Source organism: Coenobita brevimanus, chromosome 18 (genome assembly GCF_032717465.1).
Source record: "Coenobita brevimanus isolate Jiangsu-jjx chromosome 18, ASM3271746v2, whole genome shotgun sequence".
NCBI lineage: Eukaryota > Metazoa > Arthropoda > Malacostraca > Decapoda > Coenobitidae > Coenobita > Coenobita brevimanus.
Window position 1 is genome coordinate 2,793,313 of NC_136971.1, and position 16,153 is coordinate 2,809,465.

Here is a 16,153-nt window from a genome sequence, read left to right on the forward strand (position 1 = left end):
CTTTTCTGATATGTGTAGGGTTGAACTTCCCAGTTTATAATCCCAGTCTTGTCTTTTTCCACTCTTACCAAACTTAATTACATGACATTTGTCCACATTAAATTCTGTTTTCCATCTATTGCCCCATTCATGAAGCTTATTTAATTCTTCTTCTAGCTCTCTGCAAGAGTCTGTGTTTGTAATTCTCCTTGGTATTTTTTCATCATTAACAAACATAGATAGCTTCCATTTCCAGTGTTGCTGTCAGTGTCATTTATATTTGCTAAAAGCATAATTGGTGCCAGCACTGAGCACTGTGGAACTCCACTAGCCACTTTTCTCCATAATCATTAATTTCCCCTCAGTACTATTCTCATTTCCCTTTTTCAGAGAAAATCTTGCATCCAACAGTACAGTACAGTGTGGTTGGACGCTGGGTACGTTGAGGATGTTGTCTTGTTTGACTGTAGCACAGCCTTTGACGTTGTCAACCATTCAATACTCACTGACAAGCTGAGGCTACTCAGGATCAGTGGTTCCTTGCTGACCTGGATCTCTGATTTCTTGTCAGGCCACACCATGCAAGTGTCTGTGTCTGGCTGTACCGGTTCCTCAAGAAATGTTCTCAGTGGTGTCCAACTCTCTGTTCTAGGTCCCTTACTCTTTCTGATATATATATATACTTTCGGCCCTAATATATACGTTTCAGATGAAAATTCTTTGCTGACAACATGAAGATTTACCTCAAGTTGCATCAAAACACCTGTTCCATATTAGCTGTAGATATAAGTACATACATAGGTATGGTGTACAAGGTCACTGAGTCCTGGGGTTTATGTTTCAGTCTCGACAAGTGTACTGTACTACGATGTCAGAGAGGCCCAGTAGATTGGAACTCCATTGGAACACTTCAACATTATCATATGAATAACACCAGTCTCTCTGTAGAAACTTCACACAAAGACATGGATATCTGGGTCGACGGTTCTCTGAAATTTCACTCGCATATAAGAACTACCCTTAAAAAAGCAGTAGGCCTGGCAAATAATTTATTGAAATCCACCCTCTGTCGTGACCGAGATTTTATGTTGACTCTGTTCAAATCCCGCATCAGACCTCTCCTGGGGTTTGGTTCCACTGTATGGAGTACAGGGTACCATGGTGACCTGAGGCTGCAAGAGTCTGTACAGCACAGATGGACTCAGCAAATTAATGGCCTGTCCAAACTCAGTTATGCTGACCGTCTGAAAAACGTGGACATGTATTCTGTAAAAGGGAGACTGATCAGAGCTGACCTTATTAAATGCTAGAAAATCTTTCATCACCAGTCCCCAACTGCATCGCATGAACTTTTTTCTCTTCCATCATTAGCTCACACTAGGGGCCATAGATTCAAGGTGGCCAAGTCCCGCACTTCAGCCGAGTGTAGACGCAGGTTTTTCAGTATCAGATGTATAGAACTCTGAAGTCCTTCTAGCAGTGTAACTACCCTGCATATGACACAAAACTCAGCTCCTGCTCAATTGTCTATTCTGATGATGATGTGTATAGGAAATGGGGCTGGTGTGCTAGCAGGTGTGGGCTGCCCTAATTCCTGAAAAGCAGATTCCTACTGAGCCATACTGTTAAATTGTAATGGGGTAGCCAACCAGGTGAGTAATTCTGTTCCAGAGAATAAGGTAATGGAGAACAAATCCATACTACCCACTTATCTTTGTTTGTCATAAAAAGTGGTGAAAGGTGGGAGTGAGGGAATGGTATCACCTTGTTTCATGTCCTTATGTTGTAGTATTAGGTCACTGGTGTGAAACTCTATCCCTCCCATGAACCCCAATCGTCTGCGGTCTGAGGATGAAGAATGTTGGCATTGATGCACTGGTAAATTGCATTTTGTTTTTCAAGTCTAATTAGCATTTCTGTGAAATGTTTTAATGTTTGATTTTACTTTGTAATGTTTATTGGTGGGAGAAGAAGAAAAGAGTACTTACATGTCCCTTCTGTGTTAAAAGATGACTAAAAGTGGCAGAAGAAAAATTTTGGTGGAAATTGTGGTGGCATAAGGATGTTGCAGCCTTAATATCCAGCACTTTTTCTGTAAACAGCCTTATACCTTTTATGACACAGAGGAAGGGTGTACCCAGGGATTTATTTCCTCTTTAAGCTTCCTTTTTCCCCAAATTCATATTCAGATGAAATAAAGGTATTGTGTGCCAGAGCTCACCTTCCTGTGTGAATGCATGAAGTTGGGGTTAGGATATCAGAAATTTTTCTGCAACAGGTACATAGGATTTTTACTTTGTCACATTGACTCCTAATAGCTGGAGTGGGGAAATAACAAGAAGTGAAGGATAATAAGGGTAGCAGGTTGCATACAAGCATTATGTTATTGATTATTAAGTATATTACTATAGGGCCAACATGCCTTAGTACTAGAACTAATTTCCTCAAGATGAGTATTGCCCTAGCAGGAACTTTATGATGTCCTATGGCATTATAACATTAAAATTAATTTCAGCTTTATTGCAGAGTGTGTGTGCAATCTGCTTGGCACAAATCAAACTGTTGGAGCCTGTGACCATATAACTGGTCAGTGCCCTTGTCTACCAAATGTCCTGGGACAAGAGTGTAATCGCTGTGCCCTGAATCACTGGAAGATTGCTTCAGGAGAAGGCTGTGAACCCTGTGCTTGTGATGTTGTTGGGTCATACTCTGATCAGTGTAATGAGGTGAGACAGTTGCTTTATTCATTTTTCCTGTTGTCTGACCATTTATAATTCATGAAATTTTATTCTCTTGTATATTTATTCATCATCATCATCATTATTGTCTGGACTTTTCTCCCTTTTATTTATTTATTTTTTATTCTGCCCATCAGACCATTTCCAACATCATTCCTATTTTGGCCAGACATATTTAACAACATTCTACCACACCTTCTTTTCTTCTGACAACATTAACTATTTCCCCATACTCTCCCTCTCCAAAACTTTCTCCCTACTGTACTGTCTTAATTCTCCCCGTCCCCACCCTTCTCTGCCTTCCTTTCCATTCCTTTCCCATCCTCTCCCTCTTGAAATCTTTCTCCATACTGCCTTTTATTCTCCTCATTCCCCCCCATTTCTGTACTTCCTGCCTTAGTCCTCATCCTTGCTCATCTTCCTGTTGCCTGTATTTTCATCCTCCTTCTTTCCTGATAATCAGTCCTCCCTTTCCCCATACCATTATTATTTTTGTGTGTGTGAGAGAGAGAGGGAGAGAGAGTTAAAAGGAAACAAGACTCTCTGTCATCTGTGAGCCAGGTAGACTGTAATTATACTGTTAGATGAAAACTTGACTACTGTATTATGTTTCTGTCCTGGATGGCTCCCAGTGCTGGTTGAGTGACATGTGAACTCAAGTTGTAACTCGAATCAGCTTTCATTAATAACTCTTCCTTCTACAATCAGTACTTTCTGAGATTTGAGTTTTCGACACAGACATACACACACACACACACACACATTTCTTAGAAAAACAGTGACCACCAACTTCGTCTTCTTGTGACTCTAAACAACTTTTATTAATAACTTTTCATTCAGCAATCAATACTTTTTGAGATTTGAGTTTTTGACACAGACAGACACACACAGATACATTGTGTACAAAAATAATGACCATCAACTTCGTCTACCTGGCTCAGTTTAGCATCTCAAAGACATGTGGTCCATATTAAGCAGATAATTTGTATTTTGCTCGGGAAAGTTCTACTATGTTGCTGTTAACAACGTCCATGAGGACTCTGATCCAGGTGAAGCAGATCTTGTGCTGTACATTAAAAAAAAGAAAACCATTTATGCTGATGTTGAATCTTTTCAGTTCCAGCTTCCAACCATGGTTGCTTGGTGAATTCATGTTGAGATTAAGCAACTTTATGTGGTCAGGATTATCAAACCATTCGGTATTTTAAACGCTTCAGTGAAATGAGGAGGAGTAATTTTTGACATGAGAGGTAGGCTGTATTCATGTTTTATTGGCCCCAATTTTGGCTTCGCTCTCAGTGTGATGACTTCTCCATAACTAGATAAACTAGACACAGCAGTGTCCAAGGCTTACTCTGTGGCACTATGACTGAGTCCTCTCCTAGTATCCATGGAAAGAGGTTTGGCAGGGGTGGATGAGGCAAAAGTCTGCATGAGGTGGGAATGGAATTGGACAAGAAAGGTTAAGAAAACATTGTCTTACACCTGGCAGAGTCACAGAGACAACTGAGGTATGGTTGGCTCAGCTGGCAGGAGTCCCTCCCTAGCTTTTGGTGACAAGGTCAAATGGCAGCCACTTCAAACTGTGGTGTGAAAACAAGTGTGGTTCCAACCGACACCCGGCACTGCCTGGCCACCGATTTCTTGACAGTTCCCACCAACACCCAGCAGTTAGGGGTTAAAGAGGTTTTACTGTAATGAAATTTTAGATCGCACCGGTATCAGTCCAGTCACTTTTTTTTTTATTCTAAAATGTTGGTATTTTGTGTCTAGAATGTTATGATTAGCTTCATAAGAGATTATAGATCTTGTTAATAGCTATCAATCCCATCTCTTTCTCTCTCTCTCAACTAAATATTGATGTTTTGTGACTAGATACATGTGATTAGCTGGTAATCTGCTGTTGCTGAAGATTTGCAGAGACTGGATGAAACAAGCTGCCAACCAATATGTCAGAGTGAAAAAAGATGGAGATATCTTAGTCCTCAGTGGAGTGACTCAGGATGATGATAATGATGGTGACGATTATAATGATGATATTACCTCATTCACCACCATGTCACAACAGTAGCAGAAAAATCCCCACCAGTAGACCCAGTTCTACAAGTACATGTAAACAGACTTTTGCATCTGTGCACAGTCTACTTTTAAGTTACTGTATATTGCATTGAAGATTTGTACAGTACTAAATTAAGCAAAATCATGAAAACAGATTGTATTTCTGAATGAAATGTGTCCAAAATTTGTACACAGCTCTTCAGTCACTGACATCAAGGCAAGGGTGTGATCTTAATATTGCTGTTTGGTAAGTACGGTAACCCCTCCAGTTATGTGGCTAATATATCATTGAATATTTCTGTGGAAATCAAATTGCACAAATGGTACCATATAAACCCATGTTGTAAGGGTAATTGGTCTGGTGAAATCCAAAACTTTCCTCAAAGTCCCCCTTTTGTCCCTCTTGAATGTTTTTACCCCTTCCCCCCACCCTCAGATTATACCTAATATTTATAGTAGTATACATACAACCTCTAGGAACATCAGTGGACATAAAAAGATGGGGGAGGGGGAATTAGAGAGTAAAAAGTGGTTAATAAGTGGTTACCATTTACTATGACAGGGGATGAAGTGATGCTTGGAGGTCAGGGAGAGGTGTGTCCAAGGCTGAGGGGCTAGAGGAAGGGGGAATGAACAGTGCCTCTATCTCGAGGGATGAGGCTAGGCCTTGAACCTCTTAGACCATATTTTGGGGGGGGCCAATATCTGGAATTCTCCCACACATACCAGGTTCTTTCCTGTGTAACAGGAAGCAGGGTAGGGTTTATCTCTCCACATAAATGGTGAAAATCTCAAATGGAACCCACATAACTGGAGGGGTTCATTGTAGAATAGGGATGGTCAGTAGTTCCTGCCATTGTCGATAATGAATATGACATTCATTTTGTTAATAACAAATAACTCTACCCTTACTACAGTTTCAGTCATTTGGAAAAGAATGTTAGATATTTTGCCAGTGTGTGTGTGTATGTTAAAGCATGAACCATGTAATAGGCAAAGTCTGAAACAATACCAGGAATCAACAAATTTTATCACTCCTATTCCAGTACAAATACTGTACTAATTGGAGGGAATGTACGAAAATGTGCTGGAAAGAAGTTAAGAGTTAGACTTGGTAATAAAGAAGGTAGCAGGGGAGTGAAAGATAAAAATGGTAGATTGATATTGGAGAAGGCAGAAAAAGTGAGCAGATGGAGGGAACACTTTAAGGAATTGTCAAACATAGAGAATGTAAGTAATGCAAGCATAAGTGGCTGGGGAATGGCATGGAGGAGGAGGGGGATGAGAAGGGAGGAAGAGATCAGTAGGATGGACTTAGGAATTGATGGAGTGTGTGGTGAAATGCTGAAGCATGGGGGAGAGATAGTAGTAGAGTGGATGTGGAAGATGTGCAGATTGGCCTGGAAGGAACGTAGAGTCCCGGAGGATTGGAAGTCAGGTATAATTGTTCCTCTATACAAAGGAAAAGGGGAAAAAGAAATATGTGGTAATCATAGGGGCATTTGTCTTCTTAGTGTAATAGGAAAAGCATATGGTAGGATACTCATTGATAGGGAAATAACAGAGAAATTAGTTGGAGAAGAACAGGGAGGTTTTAGGAAGGGAAGAGGTTGTGTAGATCAGATGTTCATTCTTAGATCTTTTGTGGAAAAGTTTCTAGAGGTGGGGAAAAAGTTGTATGCAGCCTTCATGGATTTGGAGAAACCATATGACAGGGTGGATAGACAAGGATTGTGTAAAGTATTAAGAATATATGGAGTAGATGGGAAGTTGCTGAATGCCGTGAAGAGTCTGCATGATGGTGCTAAGGCTGCAGTGCGTGTGGATAGCGAACAGAGTGAATTTTTCTGTTTGAAGGTTGGATTGAAACAGGGATGTGTCATGTCTCCATGGTTATGCAATCTGTACATGGATGGGGTTATAAAAGATATTAGGTAGAGCAGTGGATGTTGGAGTGGCCCTAATGAGAGAGGATGGTGTCTGGAAACTCGCTGTACTGTTGTTTGTAGTTGATACTGTGTTGTTAAGTGAAGACGAAGGGGAGCTGCAAGGCTTGGTGGATGAGTCTGGGAGAGTATGTAAGAAATGGAATCTAAAGGTGAATATAGGGAAGAGTAAAGTTATGGTCTTTGAGAGAGGTGAAGTCAGTGAATGTAAAGTGAGGTTGGATGAGGAGGAAATGGAAAATGCGAGTGCATTTAAGTTTATGGGTAGTGTGATGAGTAAGGATGGAAGTTTAGAGGGTGAAGTGCTTGAAAGGGTACAACAGGAAGAAAGGTTGCTGGTTCCTTGAAAGCAGTGATAAGGAACAGCAAAGTGCACATGGAAGTGAAAAAGCTACTGCATGACAATATTGTGATACCAACTCTAATGTATGGAAGTGAAGCTTGGACCTTGTTGGAGGGACGGAAGTCAAGAATGAGAGCTGTGAAAATGTGTTATTTGAGAGGAGCATGTGGAGTCACATGGAGAGACAAACTGACAAATGAGTAAGTGAAGGATCATTATGGTGTGGACGTGGATGTGATAGGAAGCGTTCGGAGAAACACATTAAGGTGGTTTGGCCATGTGGAGAGGATTGAGAGTGAGAGACTTACAAGACGAATGTATGTGAGTGAGGTTGAGGGGGGAAGAGAAAGGGGGAGGCCAAGGATGAGAGGGAGGGATGGAGTGGAGAGATATATGAGAAAGGGTGGCTTTGAGTTGGGAGAAGGGCAGTGAAATGGCAGGAAACAGGGTGACATGGAGGCAATTTGTTTGTGGCCACCCCTTATGAGATTAAGGCATCTGGCAAAAATTGATAGATAGAAATGTTGTAAGAACTATGTTTGGTGCATTAAAATCAGTAAGAGTACTTTTACCCCAATCCGATATATGAGTCAAGTCAGACATTAAGTGTGTCATAGCATCATTCCTTGTTTGTTGAAGTAACTCCTGAGATGAGATATTATTGTTGAGGGTTCGATAATGTCGTATGGTAGTATGTAGATTATAATGTCCATCAGCAGTAATGGACATATGCAGTAGCAAAATATTTTATGATGAGATTGTTTATGTAGATAATATATTGTACTTGTATTGCAAAACCATGTCAAAATACACTCTAAATAAGTATTCTGGCATTCACTGAGGTGTGTCTGGAGTCATTTTCCCATATAAAACATGTATAGTGCATATTGGATACATGCAAATTGAGGCTTTACTGTACTTTGATACGTTGTTATGAATGTACGTTAGTGCCTGCTTAGTGTTTGGGTGTAAAACACTGGTATGACATAAAAGCAGTTGTAGAGTAAGACCAGTGGAAATGTGATAATTGAGGAATATATGTGAAATGCGAATATCAGAATGAGATTTGCGAAAGATGTGAAGTATACCTGCTGACAATGGGGTACAGATACATAGAAAAGAGTTGGTTTACATGATATGGACATGCAGAGAAAGGATGTGCAGTACGTAATTTGGTGAAAAAGTGATTTAAGTGACGTGAGTGATTTTTAACAGTTGTGGAGGCGTGGTAGGCCAGGAAGGAAGTGGATAATTATGATGGAGAGGCTGTGTAAAAAAGTGAGGTATTTAAATTCATGAGGTCATGTTACTGAAAGGAAACTGAGTTGCTTGGATGAATAATATACAGAAGAGTGCCTGGCTAGAGTTTGGCACCCCCCTTCCCTTGTTTGAAAGTCAACAGAATGGCTGTCTCTGCTAAGTTTATTGCTTAAGAAAATTTTAAAAAAATTTATATTAACCCTATCAGGTTTCTAGGCTGGGCAGATTATGTCGGTGCCAGAGTCAGCCACTTACACTGACCCACATCTTCGCAGCCCGATAGTTTACTTTGATCACTCTGTGTAAATACACTTTTCATGATAGAATGTTGGTTTTGGTGTCATTTTAAAGCTGAATCGTTGTACTTTATCGTAGTATGTTCAAAAAAGGAAAACATATAAAATAAAATGTCAAAATGATGAGTTGAAATTAGGCAAAAAGCAAAAATTTTATACCTTGCCATAGAAAAATATTCAGCAAAAAAAAATGAGTAAAGATGTGTAAATTTGGTTTAAACTGGCAAAAATACAATAAATTACCTTTACAATGATATATAGATTATGGTAATTTTTGCATTTCATTGTGCAGTAAAGCAAAAGGAGAGAGATGCCCAATTTTATTTTAGTCTCGGCCACATATTTGCTTCGCGATGTTTTTCTTTGATTGGTCAGTGTAAGTACACTTTTTATTATAAGATGCTGGTTGTGGTGTTATTTTAAAGCTGAATAGTTGTACTTTATCATAGTATGTTCATAAAAGGAAAACAAAGAAAGTAAAATGTCAAAGTGACGAGTTGAAGTTAGGCAAAAACCAAAAATTTTATACCTTGCTGTTGAAAAATATTCACCAGGAATAAAGTCATAAAGAAACAAAGCCATGAGTCAAACCAACTGTGCAGTACCGCCACACATAGAGCAACCATTCCGTGACATCATGCCCGAGCCTCTTTGTTATGATGCGTAAATGTGATTTATGGTGAATCTTTTATAAAAGTTTCTTAAAATGACGATTAAAAGCGTCATCCGAATCTCTGAGGTTGGATTTGAAATGATGATCGAAATAGTCATTTGAATCTCAAAGGGTTAATGATATGCCAGTATTCTGGAGCTTGACTGATGAGTGAATAAGAGTCTGGCCTATTTGACAGGCATGCTGTCGATATCAGTAGCAACAGAAGAGTTCAGTGGTAGCACTCGAACTTCATGACTGTAGGGTTGGCAGTTTGTGCCTGCACTAGGGTAGCATATTTCTGGTGAGAGATGTAATGGTCTTTCCATGGATCTACTCTTCCCCCGCAGAGCAATATGCTCCATTGGTCCTAGCTCGGGGGATTCACCACCTGACAGCGATCCTTCACATCATTCCTTGGTACAGTAGAAAAAAAAGTCAGGATGATGATGATGATGATGATAATGATAAAAAATTTAACATTTGACATCTTCATTTCTGCATAAATCGAATCACATCATCCTCCATGAACAAATAAGAACTTATTTTTTCCTCATTGGAATTTAAATGTAGGCTATGGATGTTTCTGAACAATTTGAGAGTATATCTGGACCTTTGTGTTGTAATTAAGAGTGAAAAGTGTGTCTTAATTATTTTGGCAACCTTTTGGGTGCTTTTTTTTTTTTTTTTTTTTTTTTTTTTTTTTTATACTGTGTCACAAGACTAGTGAATGAGAACAATGCTTGCTTATTTTCTTGTTGGAGATAACTGTTATAAACCCTCTCAATACTCAAGCCATTAATCCTACAACACCGATTTTTAGAGTGTATACTTTCGCAGCTTTCCGTACAGTCGCAATTCTTTCTCGTCCCACCCGTTACTGTCTCTCCATTGCCCATCACTTTACCCTCCTGACACTTTCATTCTTGCAGGATGTGTGGAAGTTAACTTTCACTGTACAACAGGTATGCTTTCCTACCTGAGCCCCACACCCACTGGATTTCTGACCCATTTCATCCACACCTTTGCTCACCACATCTACTTCTTGCCTTCTCTTTTGATGGTTTCATAATGTGATGTATGTTGACAACACATTTCAGTTGTATTTCTTTAACCTGGCTGTGGTTCACAAGGGTCCACCTTAATCAGAGAGCATTTATGAAGTCAGTGGACTTGACTATGCACTGCTGTGTTCTACCTTTGTATGTCTCATCCAGTGAGAGCAGAGTGCAGAACAGTGTATGTAGAGCCTTAGTGCTATAAAAAATTTGTACTTTGAAAAGAGCATTTCAATCAAAGTGGACAGTTGGGCAGTTGCTTAAGCATCAGTTGAGATCTGTTTGTACAAGTGCCTACTCTGGACTACAGTATCATAGCCTTGGACCTGTACACTACAAATGTAGTACAGTAATATGGGAGTGGCTGTTTTGTTATTTTCCATTATGCTACTGTATATCAGTTGTCTCTCTTTTACAGTTTGATGGGCAATGTCAGTGCAAGCCTGGTTTTGGAGGACGTCAGTGTAACCAGTGCCAGACTAACTACTTTGGTGATCCCAGAAGAGAGTGCCTACGTAAGGAATTGTTTTAAATTTGCAGTATACTTTATAAATAAAGATAAAATATCTTAACATTGGTGTGGTGAGGAGGGAGGGGAAATCATTATAATCTCCATATCCAGTCCTGTGTCCCACTGAGGGATTCTCAGACAGGGTTGCTTTGACAGAAGCCCCTTCAGGGAAGTATGCATCTCTTGCATTTTTAGGAACTTCTCTTTTTCTTATACATATCTGTAATGTGTTAAAATATTATTTCTCTGCCTTCCTGCATACTACATAATTATAATTTTTCTTTTCCAACTTTACCCTCTGTTTTTTAATGCAAGACTTTCTTTGGTGTCCTGTCAGTGTTTGGAAATAATGTCTTGTATGTCTCTCTCCATTACAAAATTTATAGAAGTGAAAAACATATATATGTGCGAATTTGAAGGAGGGAGGAGGCTTTTTGAAAGTTTACAAAGACAAAATACAATTCTCATCTGGACCAAAACTGCTCTTGATGCCATCAGATGATAACAGTGGCATCCATAGTTTCTTTACCAAACTTGAAGCCAAATGTGCAGCAGAAATTGTTTCAACTTATAAACGGTGTTGATGTTACAGAACACATAAGACGAAGGTGCAAAAATATTAGATGAGTATTAAATTACTCTCCATATACAGTATAGGCTAAATAAAGATGTGATACAGTTCACTGCTCCCCTTTTTTCCTATGAAGAGCTAGTCATCAGATTGGCTCTAACTCACAGGTGGCATGAAGAGCATAAGTGTGAATATCATGGGTTGTGAGGGGCAGAACAAAAAAGACCCGGGATGAGGTCGTAGAGTGTAACTTCAGGGATAAGGGACTGAATAGGGAGGCTGCCAGAGATTGGTAGCAGTGTGGAGGCCTGACATTAGGTGACCATGACTGACGTATGCAAGCATTTAGGAGCCTTTCCAAACGATGTGATATGATGTACCTCTTCATTGCAGTGGCCTACTGTATTTTTTTTAAATTCATGGTACATTCAGGTATTTCTTATTCAGTAGAGGAAAGAATTTTTCAGCTGGAAGACTTAGCTTTAGCTTTCATTAATCCCCTCAGTATTAAGTTTATCCTAGTTTGAATGAGAGTGAGGTGTTCACCGGATAGAAGGGGTTGAACACTAATTTTGCATAGTGAGGAAGAATGGCTCTCCACTTACTTTTTGCTCACAGGAGATATAATACTTATTTCTTAACATATTGTCCCATGAAATGCTTGCATAATCTATTTGTGGTGGAAAAATGTTTGTCTATCTATCTATCTATTTATTGCAAGACGCCTCAATCCCGTTTGGGGTGGCCACAAACAAATCGCCTCCAAGTCGCCCTGTCCCCCGCCATTTCACTGCCCTGCTCCCAACTCACACACCCCTCTCTCATATACCTCTCCACCCCATTGTGATGTTGAAAAATGTGTTCCAAAATACTGAGTGTATGTTGTCTTGCAGCCTGTAATTGCAACCATGAAGGGTCTGCCACACATCAGTGCAACCATGAGACAGGACAGTGTGAATGTCTGGAGGGCATTGGAGGCAACAAGTGTGACCAGTGTGCTCGAGGCTTCACTGGTCGTGCACCCTACTGCGAGCCGTGTGGAGAGTGTTTTGATAACTGGGACTTCATCTTGTCTCAGCTAAGAAGTAATGCATAATAACTTGTTTTCAACTAACACGAATGATTTATCATGATCTTGTTCATCAAATTCATCATCATCATAGTTATCATAATCTTATCCCACTTTCCCCATATTCATAAGGGAGGGGGGAGGGGGTGGGCCAGTAAAGGCTTTGATTCCCTTTGGGACATGAATATGAAGAGAGAGAAAGATCCATGTATAGTAGTCTCTCCATGCTGTAGAAGGTGCAGTTGTGTTAATTAACTCCTAAAGTGTGGCAGACTGAAAATTCAAAGTGCACCCCATGCTCAAAAAATAAATAAGTCCATCAATTAAATTTTAAAAAGACATATTTAAAGTTTCTCATTGTTTTCTTGTCTGTCTTATTTATAGGTGTGATAAAGTATATGTATATCATTTTTTCTGGTTGATATATGCCATAGTTTAGCTGCTACACTGATTTGTAGTTTGGTCATTTCAAATCGTCAAATTTTGGGGTGTATTGTTGAAGAGAGCATGTTGCAGTATGGATGTGCAGATTTTGAGGTCAGTATCTTTCTTAGTTTCGCCTTAGAACGCCTGTGACTAAATGCTGCTGTTCACAGGGTAAGTGATTTCACAAAGTCCAGTATTTGTATTTGTAAGATAATTTCTGGCAACTTCAGGCACACCTTACTTACCTGATTTCTTCATGGCTTGAGATTTAGTTTGTGAACAGCAACAGGAAGTAACTACTTGGTGCTAAAATGGTTGTACAGGGATATTTCTGTATTAGAAGATAATATTGTAGGTGCCGTTTTAGGAAATAATGATACAAAACATTCATGTACCTTGTTTTCACTCAGAGACAGTTAGGAATATTTTCTGCAGTTACCCTGAGAAGAATATTAACAAGGTGTTTCATGTGTTATTAAGATCATCAAACACATCCAACATATCATTACTGAATACATAAAATAGTATTTTTCTGCCTTTGTCGTCTCCATGCACGGAGCCTTCCAGAAGACAGGAAAATGATAGCCTGGTTATTACTTCTGGTTCTGATGGGGAAATGTCAACTCTTTGGTATTTCTGTAATGCACATATGGTTATATGATTAATCTTGAAGTACACATTTTGCTTAAAAAGGGAGAAGAATTAAGCAGTGTATGAAGTGCATCACCTTCCAGTTGAAATGGAGTCTGCTTCTTCCATCAGAATTCCTCCTTTGCTACCCACCTTAAATTCCTCTCATGATAAATATCAAGAAAAACAGGAATTTAGTAAGAGGTATAAAAAGGTCAGGAGTATGTCATCATTTAATTGTTTACTAACATATTCATACATAATAATCGCTTTGTATCCCTACTTGTATTATGTGGACTGCGACATTATCCAGACAGCAGGATCTGTATTTTTAAATTGTACAAGCATTTTAGTTTGCGCCGGTGCCGTTCGTCTAGTGGCAGCATCAGTAGCAGGCCGCGCATTTGCGGTGCGGTGTCCCAGTGATCACTCATTTCCTTTATCACCTTTTAATTTATTACACGTTTCAGTAATGTACAGTACAGTACTGTGTACAGTATTTATTCATATGTAATATGGGTCCATTATTGACACATACAGTACTGTACAGATATTTAGGAGGGACTGGATTACTGATTTTTACATTAATTCTGCTACTCTCGAATGTGAACAAGATGACCTCATTCTCTCGTGTTTCTCATAACTAGTAAGCCAACATTCTTAATAGTAAATTTTTATTCAAATAAATATGATATTTTCTTAATTAACTATTCCTAACCATCAGTTCCTGTACTTCTGGCTACAACATTCTTCATAATCCAAGCAATATTTCATTTTAATTTAGTCAATCCATCATCCAATCCTATGTTGCCCCATGAGGAGCGTAGGAACCTGGGGCTAGGCAAGTCAGTCTTGACATTTAAGATGAGAGTGGCCAGCCTCACTCATCCCTGAGTGGCATTACTTGAGCAATAAACCCCAACCACTCCTTAGATATCAACCTACACAGGCTCAATCCGATGGGAGCACCTTAATTACCTACTAAACCACCAGACACCATAATTTGGTTATATGGTTACCACCTAGCGTAGTAAATGGTTTCCCGGTGTACAGGTAACCATTTGGCTAGTTACTTAGTGTAGAGTCACCCATAGGCAGAAGGAAGAGGAAAGAAGGAAAGAAAGACAGAAGAGAGAGTTTAAAGTCATCCATAGGCAGAAGAAAGAGAAAAGAATGAAGCAAAGAAAGACAAAAGAGGAAGGAAAGAAGAGAGGAAAGGGCAGACACCCAAAGCAGCACTAGATCAAGTGAGTGGATAGTGAGCACTCCCACCAACCATAAGTAAAACTTCTTGTAAAATATTTCTGTCAGCACTTTGATTTGTTCTACATTATTACCTCAGGCAAAACATACGCTTATCTCCATAATTTTCTGTTATCTACAATGGAACTTTAGAATTAGTGTGGAGTATATAAATAGTATTGCATTTTGGGGTTCCTGGCAGGACTTAAGAGGTTGTTTGCTGCAAAGTACACCCATTACTATAGTAACTGATGCAGATTCACTGTACTGTATTTTATAAAATAGGCTAGCTTTGTTTATGCAGTACAGTACTGTGTACAGTATTTTCTTTATTACTGTATCTGTTGCATTTTTACACATATATGCTGCGCACAGGAAAATGTTTGGGTTGTTTTTGGGTAGGTTAATATTCAAAGGTAGATGTGTTTGGGCTGTTTTAGGGTATTTTAAAGTTAACTCTTTCATAACTAAAAACTATGGATATTGAGACATCTTTTGCCAGAATTAGTTTGGATGGAGGGGGAATGATTGTAATTGCAGTACAGCACTGACTAACAGTGTGCTCGCTAGGCTATGGCCAGCTGAATGTCCACCATCCAGGAATCGTTTTGAAAATACAGCATTGTCATGCTGCATGAAAGCAAAATATTTTTGGTGTTCCAATCATTGCATCTTTCATATATTCAGCATGAAAAAATAAGATATGCAGTATACAGTGATATGACCTTCACAGTACCTTTACCATGACAGTACAGGCAACCCTCGTGTGTACAGCTTTTCAAAAAAGTATCGGCCCCATTCCTCATAGATACAGCATGGCAATATGGACAAAGGCTTCTGACTAGTAATTGTATACACCTGTATTTTGGTGGTAGGCCTACCATCCTAGTATAGGAGAGTTGTCAGTTGTCAGTTTGACATTCATTCATTTTCATTCATTCATTCATCATCTAATCATGTAATACAGTAATCCTCCACAATCCAATGTAATAGAGCTAAAGGCATGTCCAGAAAGTGGTCCCATCTGGAAGGTGGGCCCCTGCCTGCTGGACTGGTACTTAAGGACCCTAACCCAGCCTAACTTTGAAAGCCATCTAAATAACTCCCTACTGGACATGCATAGCACCTATTGAAACCTATTTAAGACCCTATTCACACCAATAATGGACATAAAGCATGAAATAAATGAAAAGGAACCAGAGAATGAGGAATTAGATGTGGTTATGTAAAATAATTATCAGTATACAGGGTACTTACAGCACGTCTGTGGCTGCCTTCTCTAAGGCTTTGGCAGTGGTGAAAATGCTCTTGAAGCACATACAGAAATCCAGTGTTGTGCTGCACTTTCAGTAATTCTTTTGCACTGTGAGTTAT

The 16,153-nt window shown here is 39.3% G+C and overlaps 1 protein-coding gene across 1 annotated transcript in view; it reads left to right on the forward strand.

Moving 5' to 3' along the window:
* Nucleotides 1-16,153, forward strand: part of LanB1 (laminin subunit beta-1) — a 179,607-nt gene that overhangs the window by 139,494 nt on the left and 23,960 nt on the right. Inside the window, exons 24-26 of the mRNA XM_080266111.1 lie at nt 2,506-2,705; nt 10,749-10,845; nt 12,306-12,497. Coding sequence (XP_080122237.1) covers nt 2,506-2,705; nt 10,749-10,845; nt 12,306-12,497 — 489 coding nt within the window. The remainder of the gene's footprint in view (nt 1-2,505; nt 2,706-10,748; nt 10,846-12,305; nt 12,498-16,153) is intronic.